The sequence below is a fragment of the Anopheles marshallii genome, chromosome 3 (genome assembly GCF_943734725.1).
Source record: "Anopheles marshallii chromosome 3, idAnoMarsDA_429_01, whole genome shotgun sequence".
NCBI lineage: Eukaryota > Metazoa > Arthropoda > Insecta > Diptera > Culicidae > Anopheles > Anopheles marshallii.
This window is the reverse complement of record NC_071327.1, coordinates 40,258,135-40,283,218: the sequence shown is the minus strand read 5'-3', so window position 1 is coordinate 40,283,218 and position 25,084 is coordinate 40,258,135. Positions and strand designations below refer to the sequence as shown.

The 25,084-nt window shown below is 45.8% G+C and overlaps 1 protein-coding gene across 1 annotated transcript; it reads left to right on the top strand.

Annotated features, from left to right (window-relative positions):
- The first annotated feature begins 3,361 nt into the window (after nucleotides 1-3,361).
- Nucleotides 3,362-24,526, top strand: LOC128716198 (protein gustavus). Its single transcript, XM_053811117.1, has 3 exons — nucleotides 3,362-3,378; nucleotides 23,364-24,277; nucleotides 24,375-24,526. The coding sequence occupies exons 2-3, from the start codon at nucleotides 23,575-23,577 to the stop codon at nucleotides 24,512-24,514; spliced, it is 843 nt and encodes a 280-aa protein (XP_053667092.1). The 5' UTR covers nucleotides 3,362-3,378; nucleotides 23,364-23,574; the 3' UTR covers nucleotides 24,515-24,526.
- Nucleotides 24,527-25,084: the final 558 nt, after the last annotated feature.

The following is a 25,084-nucleotide window of genomic DNA, read 5'->3' as shown; positions in this document are numbered from 1 at the left end:
ACACATTCCAGTGGGGTTCAAGTTCACGCGAATCACCCGCACGACTTCTGCCGGAGCGTCGGAATGGTATCGCTAAAGACGATCAGACAACACCGAGAAGCTCAGATCATTTACTGCGGACAAAGAGTGTTTTCGATGGTGAGTTGTGAAAAAAGTTGCTTTGGTACGTGAACGCAGGGAATTGAATCTTCGGAGCGAAAGGAAGTTTTTATATGGTGGCCTCGCACGTTGGAGGTCCGCAACTACAATCCGGTGTGTGGTTAAAATGAAAATCCCAGCAGAGGATCCAGCGGGAGCAGAACCGAACAGAAACCTGTTTTTCTTATCCTTCCCACTATCGTTGTCCACACCCCGTACCGGTCGATGGCGCAGTATCCTGTGGTGTACGAGATAGAACCACATCGTGGTACCGAAAGAGAAATAACCCACAGTAAAACATTCACCCCCATAGAAGGAAGACTCAGAACCTTTGTTGGTTTAATTCTCCAAGAACACTGGCAAGAAGAAGTTTTATGTTTGCCGTTGTCTTTCTCTTCTCTTCCTTTTGGTAAAAACCTCAAAAAGGAACAAGAAAACGTGCACAAAGTGCTGGAGATGCGTTTATGGGGTCTCCGAACTACCTAGGTATAACCACACTGACAGAATCTGAAAAAGAGAAAGCAAAATCTCGAACTAAACCAGGTTCTCCAGGACACCGAGAAAAAAAAATTTTTTTTTTCTTTCGAATGCGAGCTGAGAAGGTCTCGTAGTTCTATAGAATTGGTTGCATCCTCGAAACACAGGTATTCTCATAATGAATCAAAGACCTACCCTAAGAACTGGCATCCATCGACCAATGGAGGTAAAAGTCAGAACTCGTCGATGCATGCCGATCTATAGACGGTTGCGCTTTGGACGAAGAGTTGAGCTGTTAGTGCATCTGTTTGTCCGCCTTCTGGCTCTACATACGATGTGTTTTTTGTACCTTTGGCTTTTCAAGGTTGTGTATGTGATTCTTATCGAATGTGTGCCATTAGATTACAAAATAGGCTGGAATCTTCTTTTTTTTACCTGTTGTTCCTGTGAAAGGTACGAATTCAGGCAAAGACCAAGCGGACGGAAAAATGGAGTAAACCAAATGGACAACAAAGTGTAAGACCCGCCTAAAGGATACGAGAAGTTTCGATAAGAAATCTTCATGATGCAGGATGTGCTCGATGCATTAAATGTTTTAAAAAAACATCTTGTCATTTTACCTGTTTTATTTAATCTAATATTGCTTTTGTTACAACTGTACATTCACATAAGGACATTCACAGTTAACATAGGATTAACAGCGTCGAATTCTAGTTATATTTTTGTGAATATACTTAGTAAAATTAAACAATTTTCCTTCATATATTACTCAAATTTAGAGGAACTTTAGAAATTAGAATTGAAAACTGGCGACGTTGCAAAGGACATTTGAATTGAATGCGACGTTGGTAATTTCGGAGAATACATGCCTTGTTTGTAATGTGGTTTGGTATTTAGGGAACCATTTAATAAATAGAAAACATTATTGTTATCACGTTAGCTTCGATAGTAGAAGTAATTGAAACATAAAGATGCATTTCGACGAATTATTTATATAAATTATTGAACGTGGTCAAAACCGTACATGAACTCAGGGTATTGAATTTTACTTAAAATGATTTAAAAGTAAATAGTCATATTTCCGACCTGCTCGAGCACTTTCCTATCTCTTTTGCTCGTTCAGCCTATAACTCGCTGTGAGATGTAAGAGAGTAAAAGAGTGTTATTTTTTTCTTACTCCCACATCGAAACATTTTGTTCGCTCGCGCTGAGCGGAAATCGGCAAATTGCTCTCGATTTTCTATCCTTTTCTCCTGTCGGCCTTCTCTGTTCCGGTCGTTCAATAATGATGGAGTAAGCGAGCAAATGCGGTAGAGACAAACAATATATTTTTACTCATCGTTCGCACGATTTGCTCTCGGTGATCCGCTCTCACGACTCACCCGTTCATTTCGTTTTATGATTGTTCTCATTCATTCCGTTCATTCACTTGAACTCAGTACGCGAACCAGGCAACCAGACGCAGACTGACGTTCCCTTTTGCCGTTTCGCACGAGAAAATCCCCATTGGTTCCTTCGTTTCGCGTTGTTCGGTTTAATTCGTTAGGCATTTCGTTTAGCCGCGAAACAATAGCAAAAGTCATCGGAAACGTGTGTGTGTACCTTTTGTTTTTTTGTTAGTGTGCTAGGTTTTGACGTATAATCACCCCGGTGTATTCTGCTACGGCAACCGCAAGCTTCCGCATAACATAGCGACTACATCGATCTCAAACCGATCTCTCTCCATCGCTGCAGGAAGAAAAGGGCTTCAGTTTTAAACGTAACCGAAATCGCCAGCAAAGATTAGCGGACTGCCGTGCGCACGTGTACGCGTTATCGGTCGTTTGCAGTACGTGCATTTGAGTGTTGTTTTGTGCATGTGTGTATCGTATTGCATACTTGGGAAAAATATGTGTCTTTGCAAACACACGGTGAAACGAAAAGGCTTCGGAAACGCAGATAAAACGACGACAAGCCATTAAGCAGAGTAATATAAATAGTTTACAGTAGTAAAACAAAAAAAATGGTACCGACTACTAACAATTGCTCGCCATCTTTTTTACCCACATGGAGGAAGTGTCGTAACGCGTGAGAATCAAACAAAGTAGCCGATGAAACAGTAGTGGAAAAGCAAAGCGTACTAGAACAAAGTCGACGAACCAACCCAATCCGATGCGCTCGTGTGTGTAAGAGTGTCCCATCATCCTTCCATTGGTGCTAATTAGCAATCGCTCATTGCTAGCGCTATGTGCTTTTGCTGCAGTTTTGTTTCACTTCGTTGAAAGCAAAACGCTCTCTGTCACGTGTTGTGTGCGAAGATTAGTTCCGAGTCCGTAGAAGAAAAATATAGTACAAAAATATTTATTTTGTTCAATCCCGAGTAAAGTTGCATTTCCCTAAAAAAGAGAAAAAAAACACAATCGTGGAAACAGTGTGATAAATCTTGAGTGTACACGGTCCTTTAATCATCCGATACGCGGGAAAAAGCAGCATTAGAAACGGATGCGTCGCAAAGAAGAAATAGAAAACCACCCTCGTTTCCTAATCTACCGAAGGTAGATGAAGTAGCAAGCTAAACCTTTGGCTGCCACGAACCTCGAACGCCAGCAACACAACGGCCAGCAGTATTGAATTTGGATATCAGTACATACAGTATCGTCAGGGATAAAGATTGTCATCATTATCCCTGATATCGTGAAAACAACAAAGCGAAAGTGTGGAAAGGAAGCGCGAACAAGACATCACAGACCCAAAAGACAGCTAAATGGAAGTAGCACGAAAAAGGTAAATGTTTGCATCCTTACTGGTAGTCGTATACGATATATAGAATTCCGGCTGTACTAAAAAATAATGTTATGTCTCAGTACTTTAGTCATTGGTATTTTAAGAACCAAATTCGATTATTGCAAATAATTTAGTGTATTCGGCCATCGGAAAGGAATGGAGTATCCTTGTGTTGTAAATACGATGGAATGTGATTTCACGTACACTACACTGTGGAGAACCGAACAGGATTTGGAACAAGTTATTGATGTTCAGTAGCCACACACACTAGCGTAGCATTTCAGAAAGGTTAAAGATTAATCACTTGATGCATAAACAAAATGGAAGTTCATCATGTTGGATGATAAAAAATCTTTTACTAAACTCATTTCCACCATCGTTTCATATTTTTGATGCGCGTAATGATTTTGGTAAAGGTTATTTTCTTCAAATACTGTTGGTTGTAGAAACGAATTCTCCAGTCGATACTATTGTCACAGATACGGATGAAGCACATTAACATTTGGGGGGGGGGCATTGATCGAACGATGATCGATCGTGTTGGTGTTCGGAGCGTCGTTTTGTTTAACCTCCTCTGATTGGGACCTAACCTTGTTTGCTCTAGCAGGGCGATAAAGGGAAATAATGTCAAACAAACCAGAACAAACCATACTCACCTTGGCAGTACGGTTTCATTCTGTGGACTGACGGACTTGCGCTTTCGTTTCGTGTTCTAGCTACTATCATTGTGTTGATAACAGCCAGAACAGTTATCTGCCTTTTGCCCGTTCTGGGAACCCTCGCACAACGTCACCAGCATTTGCTCGTTTCATTGGGCAAAACACACGACTCCAATCGATACGCTGGTGAGAAACAGCAACCGATAAGATGGTGGTGGCTGACAAATACAGAGGAATGCGATTGTTGGCTGTGCGGTGTATTTTTCATTTGCTTTTCCCACACTAGTCACCCGTTTGCTGAGAAAATTAAAGAATAGCAAACGTGCTTGAAATGCTTGAACAAGCGTGTGCATTGATGGATAGAATTTGCCGTACTACTATGGTAATAACATGGGCTTTAATTTTTGGAACGACGTGTTTTTGCTCCTACAATACATCTTGTGAGAGATTTTGATTTTTTCTATCAAAATGATGTCAGAGATGTCAGAATTAAAAATAAATATTGTCTCGTTTAGATAAGATTTAGCTTCCAAAACGGTCGGAAACTGTCAAGGAAAGCCACGCTTTTGGGCACGGTAATGAGGGACGATCCCATCGACTTGCAAATAGATTTCGCTCCAGTACACCGAAGACTGCGAATCAAATCTCATCCGGACCGGTTCCTAGAAGCGGCAATCCGGTTAGTCCTGTATGATTGAGCAGGGTCGTTAACCCAAGAATGGCCGGAATCATACTCTAAGGCAGTTGTTTTGTATGCGTTTCCAGACTTATCAGCTTACAGCTGCCCATACAAATGGCAAGCCAAGTTAAGCTTAGGAAACAAGAATTAGATTGTTTTCCTAGTGAAAGCAGCAAACTCAGGCTCGACAAATGACAAAACAAAGAATTTAGCTAGCTGGTCTAAACCAGATAAGGCCATATTTCGCATGTGCGAAAAATGTAAACAATTTTTTTAACGAAAACAACTGAAAAAGGATTATTTTAATTATCAGACTTATGTATTGTTTCAAATGAATTGAATTTTAAATTAAATGTATGAACTTTAATCATTTTTTTCTAAAATTGTAATTGCGCGTAAATGATCCCTTGTGTCATTATTTATGTCAAAATGTTATGTCTTTTACGAATCTATACATAATGATGCAGCCCGGTACATGGATGATTTGGCAGATACAGGCTAAAAGCTGAAGCTTTCTAACTTATCGTATGATCTGCCCCAATAACAGGAAGAAATCAGTAGACGAATCGAAAAGGGAATTTAATCTACTGTTTTCAATATAAAACAATTTCCATCTGATATACCTCAGTAAATCGGTATTATATGATCGACTGTAGTAGTACGATGAAGAACCACGTGCGTCCTTAATCCAACATTAACATGTTAGTAACCTATGCATTGGAAGTTTGCGTTTTCTTTCATGTTTTCACAGAAATTCAATGGGCGCGCTATGTTTCGATCCCTTTGACGGGTTTGTTTTCTATCGGAAGGTACCCGATAAAACCCACTGACACGACACAGCAAAACCCCTCAAGTGTAAATATGACAGCTGTTGTGTCGTATTCCGTGCTTAGCAGGCCGGATCGCGCTGGGTTTCAGTTAAAGCTGCTGCTACTTCATCCACGAAAATGACAACAGGGAAGTCAGCGTCAAAAAGGAATCGATGCTGATGCGTACGGTTGCTAGGCAGTGGGATATCGAAAAACGACCGAAGGGTAAACGAGGACACGGGCACAAATGCATCAGGGTAAACGATAAACTGCTGGCACACACGTATAGATATTGTGCTGCTACCCTGTTGGGACCCGCTACCGAAGCAACATTACCCTCCTCGCTTGGGAAGGATATTTTTTATGCGTCATCCTCGAGAAACGAGTTTTGTGATTTGCTTCGCATGCGATCTAGGTGACGTTGTATATCAAACCAAACAGCCGCGTAGAGTACTACGCTTCGACCCAAGCGAGCGCGTGTGTGCATAACCCCACCTATCCCGATCATAAATCGGACAATGGCCTTACCCGAACAGCATATTTCTGTCTGTCCCTTTAAGTGAATGGCAAGTCACAAACCAACCGCGGCCCATCGAGCCGAGCGAGCGAAAGGATTAACTAATTAGAGGGTCGTAAAACCGTACACGAATGCATATACGGCCGGGCAAAAGCGTTTGCATTATGAGCAATGCTCAACTTAACGCCGGCAAACATGTGGTACGCCGGCAGAACACGGGTACTCTGCCGCCTATACTCTACCGGTGCGCGGTGCGTTTTGTCATCATGTGGCGTCGTCTGGAAATGAGACAGTTGCATGCTGCCGGAAAGTGTCATGCTTCCTTCTTGGAAACACTCGAGACACTCGACGTCGTGAGCCGTGATCATCATGAGCGCTAGGTTTTCCCTACTGGTGAGAGTCATACGGGCAGATAATTCCGTTTCATGATCAATCCTATTTTCATTTCCGGAATTCGTTGCCCCGCACCATATCATTTGCAATCATTTTGCTTCCAAGGAAAATTCCCTTGTAGTCTATTTGTTCCGTTAAGTTTTCGTTGGCGAAAAGTTTACCGAATGAGTCACACAAAAGACCCCCCACCTGGTACAATCGTGAACCGGTTTTATTTTGTTGTTGAATAAACCCTCTCCGTGGGTTTGCAGTGCACCAAGTGTGCAAGGCATTTGCAATCTCCAGCAATAAGCAAAAAGGAGACTCCGATTGGATGACGGTCGTAGTCCAAGAAATTTGGTCCAAAGTACCGCGACAACTGACGCGTATCCCGAATTCATCGATGCAAGGCTCGAGGAGCTGGGCGAAAATCGCTCAAAGCTTTTAGCTCCTCGGTGACGCAGACCACGTGCTTTTCGCGCTTTCTTGAGTTCAGATGTGTGCGGGTAAACCGGGTGTGTGCTGCAGTCAAGGTGCAGTCCGTGGCGAAGGAAGGAAAAGAGGGTGGTGGTAGACGTTTACTACGCGAGTTTATGATTTTTCGCGCACGATCGATAGACAAAGAAATTTATTTTGAAACTGTGAAAACGTTGTAGACGTTGTGGTGGAGACGATAGCAAGTAGCAGCAGCAGTAGAAACAGCAAACTGCAGTCATGCGCAGGAACTGACCATCCAACCAAATGAAATCAAATCCAACAAATCCATCCAGCCATAGTGCTCGGTGTAGCAAAGCAGATTTCCTTATATATCCTACACCAGCCACTGGAGCTGACTGGCCATGTCCACCCCGGGATGTGGATTTCGCTCAAATTCATTCAAGTGTGTGAGCTTTTCGGTACGCGAATTTCAATTGCGCCCAGCACTGGCTTAGTGTAGTGTGGCGCGAGTTATTGAAAGGGAAATATTGCACTCCGTTTCGGTCGTCCGGATTTGGTTCGCGGCAGTGGAGCATTTTTTTTTTTAACAGCAGCACACATTTTTGCGCATCCCTCCCACCCCCAGGTGGCCGTATGCTTGGCCTGGCGTAAACGCAAATGCGTGAGTCGAAAGCAAAATGCATGCGAAGTAAAACAAAACAACTTTCCAATAAAGAGTCGCATCTTTCCAATGCAACGGATGAATGGATGGGTGAACGCTGGGTCTGGGGCCTCCGCTCGAGATCGATTCGAGAGGTGGTTGACTCCGATGGTTTGTCTAGAGAGGAGCACCAGCCAGCATCATGTGTGTGCACTGTGTAGATATCCGGTGCGACAGAACGACAAAGACAACATTTATGCTAACGCACCCGCATATATGCTACAGACGCTCTTGAATTACCCAAGGATTGCAGAGTACTACAAAGTGTACTGTGTCGCAGTGTATAAGTGCCGCCCACGGCCTGTAAGTTGTGAGCTCATCTCCCACAGGGCAATGAACGAATATAGCTCGACAGAACGAAACCCCCGCATGTGGTTATGGTGGCGTTAATGAACAACAGTAGAAGCGTTTACACCATGTGGAAGGGTGTCGCTTTGCAGCTCTTCAATTTGATCCATCCGGGCTGAACATATGCCTATTCTGTGCATTAGTGTTCTTCCACTGCCGTTCGTCAGCTATTGGATGGGAAGTGTGCGTAAGGGCATTGGGCATTGGGTAATGAGCATGAATCGTCCATCCTTGTATTCCCACGTGCGAGATCTGTGGGAGAACATTTCCATCGATTGTCGGTAAAGAACCTGTCGCTGCCTTATCCGTGTGTTCACCGCTGCTCGAGATCGTAAATTACTACGGCACTAAAGGTGGAAGCATGAGTGGAGGAAGATCTTTGCCTGAATTGCTTCTAAATTTGGATATCGTATTCTTCCCGTGAACGGTGTGGATCCAAACTGAACGAAGCTGCATCATCCAATCCCTCCACAGTTAATACAATTATTGTGATTTGACGATACGTGGGTTCTTAGAGGAGGCAGCGAATGTCTGTGCTGGAGAGCATTCTGATTCGAACCACGTGCAAAGCATTTTAACAGTTTGTGGTCTAACCAAGGCCAATGCAGGACATTTACTTGGCGTAGTGACGTAAGTGAGCACGTGACGTAAAGCTAGCTACAGTAGGTATATAGGCCTAGAATGTGTGGGATGTGAACTATTCTGGTGGTTCAAATAGGTCCCAATTCGTTGCTCATGATTGATTCCGTTCGTCGTCTGTTGGTTGTAACCCCGATGTTGTCTTCTTGGAACATTCCACTCGTTTGTCACAAACAAGCCACATCATATCTCATCGCGGTGTACATCATAACGTGTATCCGCGGTCAGTTCTTCGCGAAGGTCTCTTCATCTGAATGGAGCTTGAAAACGGATTCTTCTCACTAAACCGCTTCAAGGTGATCAACTACGGTAATGACCACCGCGGACGAACTCTGCTGTTCTCTGCTGGTCATTGTCAGTCTTTTGTAGTTTTTTTTTGTTGTATCGTTGTTTCGACCAGACATCTACACTTCATCCAAAAACTCTTGTCAGGGTCGCCGTAAGCTACAAACTCCAGAGCTATCGAAGAGTTGCAGCTGTGCTGGGTGATGCCAATAATTATTCATCATATCACTTCCGTGCCACCTTCCGCCTAACGAATTGCATTATAGTAACGTTTAACTGTTCGGTTGTGTTAGTAAACTTTGTAGTAAAATCGAAGAAAATTGGAGTTGTGTGATGAAAACTGGGCGTCGTAACGTTGTGGTCCATAACTAGTCCTTCAGTGCAGAATGCAACTTATACAGTTATGCGATCGCGCCAATGACCTAAAATCCCGCTTTTGCTTGTCGCTAATGTCCGCTGGTCGTTCTGGGCTAAAAGTTTACCATCCACCGTGTCATTTTACCCCTGTGGAAATTACTTGCAGGTACGCAAAGGGGTTGAAGTTGATATAGGTTTCACAATTGAACAAAAGTTTCCAATGAATAATTTGAGATAATGTGTGATTATCGTATTTTCAGACGTCGAAACGCAACCAGCAGATCCGTCCGCCTCGTTTTGCTTGCCACCGGTTGGCGTCGGGCGACGGGGGTGTGCGTTGGTGTGTGTACACTGTTCCGGACTTATGATGCTACCACCGCATGTTTGTCGATGCGCGATACCGTGCGGGTTTTGCGGCTTCGGTAGCTCCCCGGCGTGGTGGTAAATGGTATCGAAAATAATATGCGTTACACATGTTGCCTCTTTTGATGCCATTTTTGACGGTTTTTGCACTCACATAGCACCCTCTCCCCCACCAAACAACGACGGAGGTGCCTTGGTGTATCGGACGGTTCGGGTGGGTCGGTTCGATCCCCTCGGCTGGGTTCAATCCGGATGGGTTTTGTGTGGTAGTTTGTCGAAATCGACCTCCGTCTGCATTGGGGCTGATACGGAAGACGGTCACGATCACGATCACGATCGCTAGAATGGAACCGATTCGTGCCAGTGAGAAAAGGTGAGCTCCGTAAAAGTTGGCGAACTTGGGCCCCAAAGCCGGCAGATGCAACCGTCTTCGGCAGGTTTCAGGTTTTGCTTCCGTTGCTTCAGGGATACGCAAGAGGGGAGGTATTTAGTTGTTTCGGTCTTTTGAGTAAAGTTTTGTAGTTTTGTTTGCCGAGTGTTTGCTACCGGCAAGGGGAAACGTTCTAAACGATGTTCCACATCGTGAACTCCGAGGAGAACGGTGTCCCCGCGCACTGGTGAATTTTGAATTTTGGATGTTAGTACACCGTGTCCATGTTGGGGAGGGGAGGATTTTTTGTTCGTTTGCAGCCACTACTGTTGATGCTGCCCTTCAGCTGGTGTGGTGATGCCTTCCGATGCGAACGAGAGAGCGCGTCAGTGTTCCGTACCGTTTCAGTTCACTAGCATGGAGCGAAATCTGAATCGTGCCGAGCGCAAAACACACATAGTGAAAAGATGATACAACCTGGCAAGTTCCAGCATTGAGTCCGGAGGTTTACGCCTTATACCCGAGACCCGAATAATAGCGAGACAGCTCAATTCAGCCCAGCTGAACAGCACATGGTTGGGTACCCCACAGAGTCACTCAGCCGGCCCTCGAACAGCGCCGGAGAGGAGGAAGATCAAGTCATCTACGATCTGTGCTCCCCGAAGATGGCTGTGGTTCGGCATGGAAAATAGTCAAGGTTCGGTGTTCAGTTCACGTTTCACTGCATTGTAAACAATATACATAAAACCGTAAGCGGCTTGGAGCATGATGGTGCCCCTGGTGCCTGGTGCTTGCGGTGTGTGCATGCTTCGGATCGATTGATCTCGCGAATGGATTTTTATGCTACGACAACCGGCTCTTGTTTTTCACCGCTCTGCCGGAACCGGAGACAGACCATAGCGCTCATAGTGTATCAGTGCTGTACTCTGCGGCGCAGACCCAGCCTCTCAGTCGTGTCGAAATGCGCATCGACCAAGGCAACAAAGCAGCGATACGATGCTCATATGTCCGTCCTGGTCAGCTGGCCATCGGGAATTGAGCGCACGATACTCTTGGAGTGCCGTTCGTTTTGTGCGGCCGGTTGACTCGAATTCGCATGGACGCATTGTTGGTGCGTACTACAGCCGCCAGGTGCGTCATATCGTCAGCTGATGCTGGTAGCTGCTGTGCCAGTCCGGTTTTTTTTACGAACGTTAAGTAAACTGACCTTCCGTCACGATGGGGACATACCAAATCTCTCTGTGATTTGCAAGAAAAGCTGGCGCTATTGCGGCATTCAAACGATTGACCAAATCCTTTCGGCCCTCTCGGCTTCGAAGCCAATCCATCCGGCATCTCTTGGTGATTGGTTGGCGGTGGTGGTAATGTTCATGAACCTCGTCTATTCTTGCTTCTAGACCGTACGATTGTTTGAAGGTTAGTCGGCCGGCAGGCATTTTGGTCTGCGATTGGAGCATTTCGGCCAGATGAGGATAGTGTGGACGGATTACAGCGTCGACCTGTCCTCGACAGATGATTTGATGTATCTTGGAGCTAACATTTTCCCTGCTTCCTACTGGTTGACAGCAATCTGCACACCAGTCTGCCGAAGATTTGGTTCAGGCAGAAGTGTGAAATATTTAAAACGTATTCAAATTGAAATGACGTGATCGCTTGTCATTGTGCCGCCAAGTTGTTGAATAAACATGGCACCCGAGCTCTGTGTGGCACAGTTGTGTGGCGGTAGCAACAATCTGCAACGCTGGCACTTCAATACGCCAAACAAGCCAAGAAGAGACTCATAGCTCTAGCTCTTTTTAGAGCGAATACCTTGATGGATGATCTCGCGGCGTTAGTTGCGTTCTTCTCTATACCTGACGAAGGTCAGGTTGGAGTTAAGAGTTTGCTGATGATTGAAGAAAAGAAGAGTCGTCTGCACAAGCTTTTTTTTTTCTTTCAAACACAAGGTGTTTGGCTATCATTGGCTGAGATGTTTTGGGGTTTTGATTCGCTCAAGACAACACCCGGAAGCGTTCGTCGATAAAGCTCGTTGAGTTGATCTTGTCCAGTTCATGCAGTTGCACTTGGGTAGTTGATGCCCGGTACTTGAACAGACAAGTTCAATGGACTTCAATGGCCGGCAAAGCAAGAGCAGACCACAGCTGTGTGCTTCTATCAGCGTTCGCTGGTAGTTCGTTGGTACGTGTGTGTACAGCGTGCGAGTACCAAGGAAATGCCACGTTTCGTACGCCGCGAGATGCAGTTTCCGCTTGGAAAACATACTAAAATTAGCCTTTTCCTCTCGATTCTTGATTTGTTTGCCTTTGCGCCGCGCGAATCATTGGTTCGCTCTCTTTCAACTGCTGCTTCTGGTACAGCACGGCATCTACTAGGCAGATGCGGAGCGATCTGACATTTACACACCGTCGCCGTATTTTCGCTGATGGGCGAAGCAGTTGTGGCAGTGTGGAGAGTAGCGCACGCATCTGGTTTCATTAACATTCCTGCGCATGGGTGGGCCCTCCAACCCCCCCCCCCCCCCCCCCAACCTTTTCCCCACCACCAATTTCCACCATATGACATTTTTGGGAATTCATTTTCCCCTGTTGTGGAAACTGGATTTTCGTATTCCGCGTTGCTTGCACTTCGGCATTGGACATCGGTTGAAGTTGAGTTCACCAGGATCTGGATATTGTGCCTGTGAGAAGTGGAGATGTGATTCAATGTATAGCTTCTGAAGAGTTATTTTCAGCACGCAGTCCTTGGCACATCAAGAACGTATACGAACGGTTCAGGCTGTGCACAGAATAGTGTCATCTTATGTATTGTACCCGTTGTGAGAGGACAGTACGCCCTTCGCCGCGTTCTAGGTTCCGCAGTCCCGGGGCAGGCGCAAGGTTTGCCGAGGATGAAAAAGCGGCATTGGGTGTGTGGAAGTCGACCGACCTGCATGACCGAGTAAACAGTTCAGCTGCGTTTGACAATGGATTTCCGTCGGTTTCGCTTGGCCGTTTTTACATAGCGAAGCGGCACGGCTCCGCGGTCAGCTAGCCAAGCGACGATGCTAAGCGATGCGATCAGTTGGAAACGCGTTCTCCACGGTTTGAGCGCGGTTTCGACGCTACTGTGGCTGCGTGTGTTGGTGCGCACCTTTTTTTGCGCCATTTCGGGACTCGCACAAGGGAAAGGGTCTAAGACAACGCGGAGGGTGATGCGCCGTGATGTGGACGGTATTCGGAGATTATCTAGCTCCCCCTCCTCACACCCTAACAACATCAGCGGTCAGCTGAACCGCTTTCGTTGTGTCGCTCCACTGTCTTGGACCACTGGCGAAAAATCGATTTGTGTCGTTAGTGCAACGACTCGGCACAGCACAATCACGGAAACGGCCGTCGATCGCGAAGATCCGTTCCTTGCATACGAAATGAAATGCTAGAATCCACCCCGATCCACCGGCAACACCGTTCGGTTGTGCATGGTTTGTGCGTTTTTTCGGTTGCACACATCGCTGAGTATCTTTATCGCTTCGCCAAGCACGTTCGTTATGCCGCTCACACACCGGCAGCGGCCATCGCCCGCCCTGGCCACCGGTTTCATGCCGTGGAGTCCCTTCGATCCGGATCCTTCTTCCTGTTTTGCGCAAGAACGAAACCGTACAAAAGAAGATAGCCACGTACGTGTGCTGCCTAGACGTGTCATGCGGCTCAAGGGGACGCATTCAAAGCAGCAGGAGTGTCCAACAGACTATCGCGATCGATAGCAGGATGTGAGTGCGCGTTATAGCGTCAGCTCTTCTCTCGCAGGTTAACCTCCAGGGGTTGCTCCCAGAGTGCAAAAGTCTTGGCCGTTCGCGCAGTGCTCACAGTCAATGATGATGGCAGTGGCTTTTCAATTGGCCAACGTCCCATCATAGACGACCTCAACCATTCATTAACGGCGATGTTGGTTGATAAGGGTGGTGGGTGTTACGAATCAGCATGTGCGTGTGTACGGTAGGGGTATTGGCCAATTAATTTAATAAAGCATAAACAAATGCGGGGATCGGATCGCAGTGTGGATTGCAACCGTTTCAACAAGGTCGCTGTCAAGCCGCAGACCGAGAGAGAATTTCACGACTGACGGTCATACGATCTGACGCAAGGTTCGGTCCGGTCGCATCCCCATGAATGTGATCTCGTTTTATGCATAAATGAGATCTTTGTGTGGTACCGGCGGTGAGTAAGAGGAGTCATACGGTATAGTAGCATTGACACAGTACGATTAACTGTGGACGGGTAACCGAAAGATGCTCGTCACGATTCGCTTTCGTGCCGCATGCTAGCGTCCTCCGACGAATGGAGCGAGCTGCGATCTGCATTTGCGTGTGAATGATGTACTACGTTTTTTGACCTCTCGCTAATAGGCCATGGCACCATGAAGCGTACGTACGTAAATATTTGAGCACATATTCGTCGCAATCTTTTAGCTGTTAGATAGTTGGTAACGTTTTTTTTGTGAAGTTAGAGGTCTAGTTGCCTTGCGAAGGTTAGCGCTGAGGGGGATGTCCTCTGGAGGTTGTTGAATCACCTCGACCCGCGCGACGCCAAACACAAGCACGAACATTTTGGTTTGCAAAGGGTCACAAACGGACGTATCGATTACACAAACAATAAGTTTGAGGAAGTAAAAAAGATGATACTACCCCCTGTAATGCAAGGGTAGCCGTTTGGTCGATCGGTTTCTTTATCGTTCGCAGTAGATTGTGTCAATTTATAAGGGTGTATTGCTGACCTTCGTTCAATTTTGTGTGTGTCTAAATGAGTGTCTCATCAGTGCCAGCTGTGAGCGTCGACATGCGCATGAATTGCTGGTCTCTGAGACATCCATAGTTCACTGTACTTTAAACCCGCATAGTTGCCATTGGTGAGAGAGTAGTTAATTGTTGTTAATTTTTTTTTCAGTTTTCAACCATTATTGAGGCGGTTTAGAATTGAATTATTGTAATAATCTTTTTGTGGCCCATTTTATGCCGGTTGGTTGTGCATTAGTGTCGCCCACTGTTTGTTGAACATGTTGCCTACATGTTGGGCTATTGTGCGTTAGCTCGGGTTTGCTGAGACTTTGCCGGCTTTTTAATTCGCAGGCTCTTACACACATAATTCCCGACAGGTTAGGCAAGCTCTGGGATGTATCTTGGCCACCAATCTTACCGTGCTTAAACGCTTGGTAATGATAAAGAGATAAATACGTGTGTGGTCATGGGGAACGTCCAAACAAGGAAAACCTGGTGGCCACCTCCGCAATCGTAGATGTCGCGACGGGCCCGGTCGTAAGAAGCCAGTGTTTGCCATTTTATCGTGCCGCCGTTTGCTGCTGTAAATGGTGTAGCAAATAATAGAAATAATGATGCCTGACCTTGGCCACATTCACATTAGCCGCGACCGTATTGGTCCAGGGGTTTCGTTTTTCCGCTGTTGAATAATCAAAACCTGCGTTTTGCATGCGTCTTTAAGATTGGTCTGGTTGTCGTTTGGATGGGGAGACAAAATGGCTTTGGGTTTAAGGCTTAACTTTGTACGCCCGGCGCAAGAAACGGTGTGGGTGGTTAAACCGATGCTTGGCGGAGTTTACACTACCTCAATCAAACTCCTTCTCGCAAATGTTGAGAATTGTTCCATTTTAGCATCGCTTCATCATAGTTAATGCCGTTGTACCAATGTTGTTGTGCCATGGATAGGAGTCAAAACTTGCATAAAGTATGCGTTTTCCCACAACACGCGCTCATATTGTACATGTGCACGGATTAGTAGACAACGAAGGTGCGCGCACACACGTGTGAGGCCAAGGTCCACACGAGCGCATGTACAAACGTGTCACAAAGAGGAAAAGAAACCCCACACGCCGGAGCGATAACGCATAATTGCACAAATGCTCCTACCCAGTACATCCGCCCGTCCCTGTGATGTTTATCTCAAGAGTTTGAAAAGCGTAGTAAAACCTCGCATACCGCTAAAGGCGAGAGAAATGGTAGTAAGTTGCACAGACAACGTGCCGTTGTAGTTTGAAATTTACATAAAGTAAAAGAGCGTTAAATTGCTGCTAATTGCTACTAAACGAGACACACTGTTAATACACAGTGACAGATCGGTAGAGATGAAGGACGACCGTTGCAGTATTGAGGCTCAGAGCGAGGAAACTCTTGATCATTCAACTGACACAACTTAATGGAACAAAAATGATATTGCAATGTCTCTTGAAGAGACGAATCCAAACGCTATCGTTGCTGTTTTAAGGTTGTCTGCTAAGCAAAGGGTGGCCATCATAATCTTCAAGGGCACTGAGACGCCACCGATGTCATCGAAACAGGTTGAATTTTGGAACGCTCGCTTAAAGAAACCGCCAATATCTAGCGACGCGACCGTCAAGGAAGGCACACACGCGCAACTTGTCGGTGGATCGTGATGTCACAAGGCGGAGAATCCCCATCCTGCCGTACGGTTGTGGACAAAACCAACACCTCCGTTTCTCTAGCAGCTTATTTGATTTGCATTTAGCTGTGGTTCCACCATTCATAAGCCGAGTTGTGGATCACGACACCTCATGGTCAGGAGAGGGGACCATGTGGGGGACTGTCCGATGGTCTTCAACGCACATTGAATGAAGTTCACGTCTTGGCAGCGCGGTGTTGGCGGATCAGCAGGAAGAGAAACACGCACCATTTAGCAACGTATCAATCGATAGGCAAATGTCAATAACTGTAGCAACAGCAAACCGAACTCTCCTTCTGTGCACCAAAATGGGATTCCTTGGCTGAGCCGTTGCGTACCATGTGGCCATCTATTGCGTTAGTAACTCGATGTGTGGCAGCTGTCTGATGGACAAAGATTGCGTGGTTTGCGCCAGTCCTCTCTCACACACACACACCTTGGTCCCATATGCTTGGTTTCTTGTTAAGTTTTGATCACCAAGGTCGTCTCATTATGCTCAATCTGCATAAATTTTTTAATGGTCATTGTTTTCGGTAAAAGGTCAATCGCTGGCCGCGCTCTGACGCGTTTCCACTACGCAGCTCCTCCATCCTCTGCTCCCTACCCGGTGGCGGCTTCACCAATCGCTTTGAGCACACAGGCGCACGGTCGCACACGGTCTCACGTACGAGGTCATCTTAATGGCGCACGGCACGCACCGACACCTTTGCCTCTCTGCTAAACTTGCAATGGCGCGCGAAGTGTGGTGCCTGGTTGAACATACGAAGCGTGCGGTCAGTTCGAGTGATATGACGGCCACCGAAAAACCATCACCCTGTGGCGAGAATAGGCCAAGCTCTCTTGGTTTGGTACGCTGGGGTTGGCTGCTAGGACGACGACGTTGAATTGTGACTGTGCAGCACGTTTAACCGGTCCTTGCTTCAATGGCTTTGTACGGATTGCAACCTCAACCGCGCGCGCACGATCATTGTGCAATGTTTGCAATGCGGACGATTGAGTGCGCGCGCGCATATGGTATATTAAATTTTTAAAGTTTACCGTGTTATATTTTAACTGTTTCCCATAAAAATGTGGTACGATACCGCAGAATAGTGCAGTTGATGAAGTTGTAGGCGTTTCAAATCCATTCAGAATATGGGGTTTTCACGTAATATTATCAGCAGAAGTAATGTCACATGTACGTGTTTTTTTTTCTATCCCAGACGTTGATAGACTAGTGAAGGAAGTAGATGCAACGTACCACACGCGCACACGGCTATCGGTGTCAGCAATACCACATTGCAACGACAGCGGCAGCGGTTGGTCTCGCGATCGCTCGTTTTGCTGCATTATGTAAAGCTGCAAAAAAAATGCGAATACGTCGTCGGTTTCGGAACAGACGCTACGCTTTTCGTCCCCGACGCGGCGGGTGTGATGCTGTGCCTGCTGCTGCTGCGCATTGAACGTGCCCAGAAGCATGTCATGGTGTGCAGCATAACATGGTAACATGGTGCTTTTATAGTACGCATATATATTTTTTTTGGGCTTCGCACTTATTTTGCACGGCGCCACCACGGACAACGCAACATAAATGCGCGCACAAACACTCCTTTTTGCGCGGGGGGTTTCCACTCCCAAATACAGTTTCCCAGCACCGCTAAATGTGCGCGGCTTATGCCACGATTTGGTTAGATTTGAAGGTTAACGCGTGTGTGTGTGTGCCGCCTCTTTCGGTACGCAGTCGGGTGACTTTTGCATTTCAATCATAATGCTCTCTCGGACCTTACATAACCGTCTCGCTGACTGGCACGGAGTCGCACGAATACAAACCTTCGCAAAACGACGAATTGCTTCCCAAGGTCCGTACACAACCAATGGAGCATGGGGTCTAGGAGCAACATTGAACAATCGATCTTTGTCGTCTGTGAGCATGTTTTAGAATTGTTGATTTGGGTTTTTTTTCTCTTCGCTACTGGTAGAGTAAAGCTGGCATAATGGTGACACACTGCAGTGTTTGGTTATTCAAATGTATGTTTATCCTGTTTTGTAGTGCATTGCCACTTTATTTGGTCGTCGTAGGAATGGTTTATGTACGAGCAGTCTCAAGTGTAGCGCATGTGATGCTATTTTCATTATTAAGTCCTTTGAAAGTTCATCAAGGCTTTACTTAACTCTCTGCTCGTATTGGAAATATTCCGAGAGTTGGGCGGATAAATCTCTAATACATCACCCATCAGAAAAAAGTACATCCGCAACGTTTTCACATGATAGTATGACAGACCATAACCATTATATACCGGGTCGTGTCAGGCCTGCATGCAGTGTCTCGCAGTCTAGAAATTAATAATCAAATGATTCATTCTTCGTGAGATCTGTTTTGCATCTGGTTCGCGGTGTTAGTCATTATCATCGTTGTGGTGAATTGAATCAATTTACCATATGCCGTACGGATGTGTTACATCGCTAACAGACGGGAACATTGAGAGGCAGACGCGGTTGAATAAGCCCTGGTCGCTGGATTAAACACAATGTGTATACATTCACTAAATCACTCATCGGATCATCGGAAACAGGATGTTCCAGATCATTTTGGTTCGGTTCCTTTTCAGACTTATCGGCGGATGTGGTGAATGCATATTATCACCCGGCTCGTTCGTATGCGCTTTCGGAGAATAGCTTTACTGAATGTTTCGTTACCAGCCTTGTTTTTTTTTTTGGTTCATGCCTGCATTGCGTCCATGATCCTTGTTCGCCTTTTCCCAGGCCAACGCGGTTCGATCTCGTTGCGTTGTAAACCGACTCCAGCTAATCGACAGCCCAAAAAACCTCTGGTCAGAGTGTCATGTTACCATCTTCAGGCAGGTTAGACCTTCACACTAAGTGGAGCGAAGATGAATATATGGTGTGCGTTTTTGTGTGTTGCCGTTCCCTGAGCTAAGTGACTCCCAAGTATATTGCCGGAGGCTCTTAAAGTGCTTCAAGTATATTAGCCTCCGTACGGTGCAGTCATGTATCACTCTGATGAATACCACATCCGTCGCGGCTGGCGGAAGTTGAAGCAAACTCGCTTTAAATATCGAACTTTGAATATGAAAAGTGATCGTTTTTTGGAAGCTATCAATCTTGCACACACACAGCAAACGACTCATTGACACCTTGCCTTACAGAGTCCAGAGGTGTTAGCAGTTGCGTTACTGAGCTGCTGTTGCTGAGAGTTGGGTCGCCCATTTCTGATGTTGTAAGGCAATGCTTCTTAAGTTTACTAGCACTCCGCTTTTACACCGCTGCAATGATATTTATGTGGCCAGTTGATGGTGTACTTATTAGCCAGCGCTTTAACCGTGGTAGAAGTTGTCCTCTGGTTTGTAAAATTTGTTACACGTTTTTATGAGGCTTGTGCAGCGCTATACACTTTGTGTATGGTAGTGCGGGCTCGTTAGAACTCGTCTACCCGGTTTTTTTTATTTGCCTTTACCTTTTCATAACGGCTGCAGATAATTACGATCCAAACAAATAACGTACAAACACAGCTGTTTGAAACCATACTGACCGAACCATAGACCTAAGTGAGGAACACACAACCAGAAGGGGAACCTACTTTTCCTTTTGAGTAATGAATTATGACAAATTGATACAACGCAACCGTTGCCTTTTTTCTGCATTTCATAAGGAGAATTAAATACGCGGCGGCCTAAGGCTCTTGTAGAGACAGTGCGTGCGTTTGCTCTTAGTGTGTACAACATTGTGTGAGCCATGTGAGTGTATTAGCAATTGTCCAAATGTGAGAATCTTCTACTTTATGGCATCAGAACCGAAGTAGTGGTAAGGGATTTGACATTGCAATTTCCATGGATTCTATCCAACCGGAGCTAGGTATTGAATGTCCAGGTTACAGGAAAACGTTCCGGATGGGCATTGACGCTGGTGATGTCCTGTTAGTACCAAACAACCGGATTTCATATCAAGACCAAATGAACGAAATGAGACATTTTCACATTAATAGTAATGCAATACAAGTTTCGCACGAATTTCATTTCCAAAACGTGCAGCAAATAGAACAACAGTCATCGTTCCCAAAATAAACGATAAACAACGACCAGCGGTAGGAATGGATACACATTTTATCGATCGCAATTTAAGGACAGCATTTTAGAAGTTCAACAATCAAGAAGAACACTTCTAGGAACTATGTGCAGCATCCTATTTTAGTATCCAGTTCTGACAGCACCGGAACGACAGGATTGCGCAAATGTACAATTGTGATCGATGATGCACATAAAAGGGTATTTTAAAGCGCAGAAAGGAGACTCAAACAGAGTCTGAGAGAGCAGGATGGCACAAGGAATACGACACGGGGTTCGGTGTGAGGGAACCAAATAAAAGGAACGGACGTACCGTAAACGTGCTCGGTATATAGGGAAGCACTCCCCTCGTTCCTGAGCACCGCGGCCAACGAGTGGTGGAATAAGGAACGAATCAAGCATCACAGGAACAGGAACTGCGCATGATCCGTGTATATCCTGTTCGTGTTACGTTTTCGAAAGGGATCGGTTAGTAAATGCAATGAAAGTATTTACACTGGTGGCCGGATGGATGCTGGCCCCTAACGTGATGTTCCTACGCTGTCACTGTGTGGGAAATCGACCGATGGCGGGTTCCAAGCGGTTCACAGAACTCACACACACACTGCTACTGCCGGATGCTGCTGCTGCTGCTGGTGCTGGCTGGCTCGGCAAGAATGAAGAGAGAGAATACATAAGAAACGTTGTGGTCGTACTCGAATTGTGATTTCTCTCCCTTTTATCTTGCTGTTTGACATTAAATCGATACGATTCCATTGTACAATTTCCTTGCTGGCAAACCTTTGAAGCGTGTATGCGTTGTTGTTGCTGCTGCTGCGCATTCTTTATCGACATCGCCATTTGCGTAGATCCCTCCGGAGAGATGTATGTGCGTTTTAATTCATGCATTAGTTATATCGTAGCTGTTGGTTGGCCCAAGAGGGGCGAAAGGAACACGGGAAGAATGCTAAGTTTTCTCTTTAATTTATTGCTGTTAAAGCTTGTACTTCTGCTGAACCGCCCATGAAACAATGGAAACGACGATCGAATCATAAAGATACGCCAGCATAAGATCTTACACCAGGAGTATGTATAGAATATATACCGCTGTGCAAGTGTTGAGAATGATGAGAAGCATGTTTTTATAGCGCACAGCATCGTACACAAGTTCCTCTGATAAGCGGCAAGGCATGACCGCACACACAGGGCAAGCAATAGGCAGGCTCCACACCATCAAACGGCAGGAAATTGCTAATGATTTTGACATTTAGTCGCCATTGCCGCAATGAATGCAATCGATGCAATGATAGCAATGTTTGTTAAGAACGAGGCTATACGATCGTTTTCTTAGCAGCACCGAAAACGTACACGTTACGCACTCACACAACGTCGCCCATTTGATTACCCGGGCTCGTGGTATGCGTCTCTCGGTATAGTCCGTAACATCGCAAGAGCCGTTGTGGATTCGCTTGAGTGACAAGTGGTAAATTCAATTTAAAATTGGTTTGACATTTTATACATAGAAGGCAAGGGAAACTTAAATTGGTGAAAACACCACCACTACCTCGTTTGGTATGGTACGTGTGATGCATGATAATTACAGAAGTTGATGAAAGATGCTGCAGATGCGATTACCGACTTTAATGGCGCGTACGGCAGTGGAAATAGATTATCCTTTGACTTTGGCGGCTCACATTGTAGTAAACCGTGGTGATATTAGTATTGGTGAAGAGAGGGTCCCTGTTCTTACTATTAAAACTGACCATTCGCATCTCTGCTCGGTTCGCAGTTGGCAGCAAACAGCAGCTGCTACCTTGAGGCAATTCCTTCCTTTCTTTTTGTCGATATTCTTTGTTCATTTGTCGACAAACGCAACTTTATACACACCTGCAGCAGCAGCAGCAAGTCTGGTAGGGTGAAGCAAAAATATGAAATACAATAAAAAAGTAATCCTTTGAATGTTTATTTCCACCTGCTTGGGTTTTTGGTAGAGGTTTTTTTTTGTTGTATTTGACTGTGACTTTCTCTGGTAAAGTCGTATGTTGTGAGCATGTTTTGTTGTTTTCAAAACATATAAGAAATTAGACCATCTGCCGAATGTGTAGTACCTAGACTCGCCAGCAAAAAGGGGTACTACATGTTCAGGAAAAGAAGAAAGTAACTTAACCCAAATGTCCTCGACGTCTTTCACTTCACTCTCCATGGACTCCAATATGATTGTTTACGTTCTATGCGTAGACCTTGAGTAAACGCTTCCTTTTACTATGAAATGAATCTAGTAACTTTTACTTACCGATGTGGCTCATGTGCTTTTCGGAACAGTTTGCTGTTTGATTAACCTTTTCGGTAATTTTCCATTTTCGGCTTTGCTTGCAGCACTTTCGTTCAAATGAAGTGTGTCTGGTTTTTCGGGAATGGTTCACCACGAGGATAAAAATATGGAACGTGTTTCTTTCTGGATCGGATATTGTGTGCTCTTGTTTACAATTCACCATTCTGGCATTCCGTCAATGGACTGGGTGCACTAAGTGGACAAACCAGAAAGTATCACAACTCGGAGTATTCCGCAGAATTGTGCATCGTTGTAGCACGAGATGTGGGTGGGTGAGCCGAACGTAAAAGTGAGCGATTATTTTTGGATCGTTTCTCTCCAACCGGTGCAGGGTCACAGACGCACCGTAGTAAACAGTGGCCGGCTTTGTTCCTGCTGGAGAAAGGAATCACTACGCCCAAGGACATCGACATAGCACCGATTTGTGTATTTTCAACTCTCTCTGAATAGGGTCGTATGTGGTTGGTTATATTTTTAGAGCGGTGATTCGAAAAAGAATCAGATATGTTCATGAAAAGGTCTAAAAACGTCCATAGAAAAAGATACTTTGTAAAAATATTCCAACGCAAAGATATATTCCTTGGTATATGCAGTAACTGACGGATGCATTTTGTTTTCTTTACATTTGCAGATACAAATCTAGCCGGGGTCCGGTGTTAAGGTCAAGCGAACGTCGCCGTCCACAGAGTATATCGTCATCCACCCCCGCACTACTGCCGCGCGTGGTCCTGAACCGCATCGATCCTAGAGACTGTGAGCAGCGTATTCGCGTATCGTACAAGGTTGCCATCCGTAGCACCAGAAGCAGTCGCACAAATAACACCAGCAGTAGTCACAGTGGCATGAATATGGGCCAAAAAATCAGTGGCAGCGTCAAAACGGTCAGCCGTGATCAGCCGTCCCCGTTCATTCCGAAGATTCCCCGCGAACTGGCAGCTCACTTCCAGCGTCCTGCACGGCTCGACGTACTGCTCGATATGCCGCCGGCGCCTCGGGAAACACAGCTTAAGTACTCGTGGAACTCAGAGGACCGATCGCTAAACGTGTTTGTGAAGGAGGACGACAAAATGACCTTCCACCGACATCCGGTGGCACAGAGCACAGACTGCATACGGGGCAAGGTAGGCTTCACCAAGGGCCTGCACGTGTGGGAAGTGACCTGGTCGACACGGCAGCGCGGAACGCACGCAGTGATCGGTGTGGCTACCGCTGAAGCTCCCCTGCACTCTGTAGGTTATCAAAGTTTAGTCGGCCTAAACGAGCATAGCTGGGGCTGGGATCTGGGACGCAACAAACTGTTCCACAATTCCAAGTCCTGTCCGGGCGTCACCTACCCTGCGATACTGAAATCGGAGGAAACATTTCTGGTGCCGGACAAGTTCCTCGTAGCGCTCGACATGGACGAGGGAACGCTCAGTTTTATTGTCGACGGCCAGTATTTGGGTGTGGCGTTCAAGGGATTGAAGGGACGGAAACTATACCCGATAGTATCAGCCGTCTGGGGGCACTGCGAAATAACGATGAAATACATTGGCGGATTAGATCGTAAGTAGTAGAGTTGCTTTCACTTATCAATTCGCTGTGTTTATAGTGGAATTCAAGATTTGCAATACTAACACGTTTTTTCCTTGCTTTCTTTTAGCCGAACCGCTACCACTAATGGATCTCTGTAGGCGCGTCATTCGCCAGAGAATCGGCCGGACGTATTTAGAGGAACGTATACCAAACCTAGCCCTGCCGCAGTCGATGAAAACCTATCTGCTGTATCGGGATCGAAGATAATAAAACGTCTCTCAAGTGGGTGGTAGACACGATAGGAGAAGGGGAAGGGACTCGCTGAGCCCCCGATAAGGACGGAACACCATCATCATCGTCACCTTGGTACACGACAGTAAACACAAAATTACAACAACTCTTTACGAACAGTTCAACCGATCCTTCAATTGTAACAACACATACATCCTCCGGGATGGTAACAGCAGCAGGTGTCGTCATAAATAGTTTGGCTGGCCTGTTGGGTCCCTGTGTTCTTCTCGTTTACTTTCATCTTCATCAACCGCCGAGGATACGCTTCCCATCACCTCCAGCATGTGCCAGCAAACCGACCGATTTGAATTCGGTGTCGCGAATTACAAACCATGTTTGTGTGTTGTGTATGGTGGTGCAGGTTATGTGTTATATAGCGCAGAATGTGAGTCGGAACACGAGCTTTTTAGTTGAATCAGATCGGTCATCGATCGCAATTCGTGAGAGTGGTGTAGAAATGATATCTACACAGATGATAAAGAGCAGTGATAGTATTCGAAAGCAAGCATAGTTTTACGATTATAACACCGACCAGGGCAGCACGGC

Excerpts from the sequence above, each read along its gene's own strand:
- LOC128716198 (XM_053811117.1), top strand. The coding sequence starts at position 23,575 with ATGAATATGGGCCAAAAAATCAGTGGCAGCGTCAAAACGGTCAGCCGT. Across the intron at positions 24,278-24,374 it reads ATACATTGGCGGATTAGATC|CCGAACCGCTACCACTAATG; the intron begins GTAAGTAGTAGA and ends GCTTTCTTTTAG.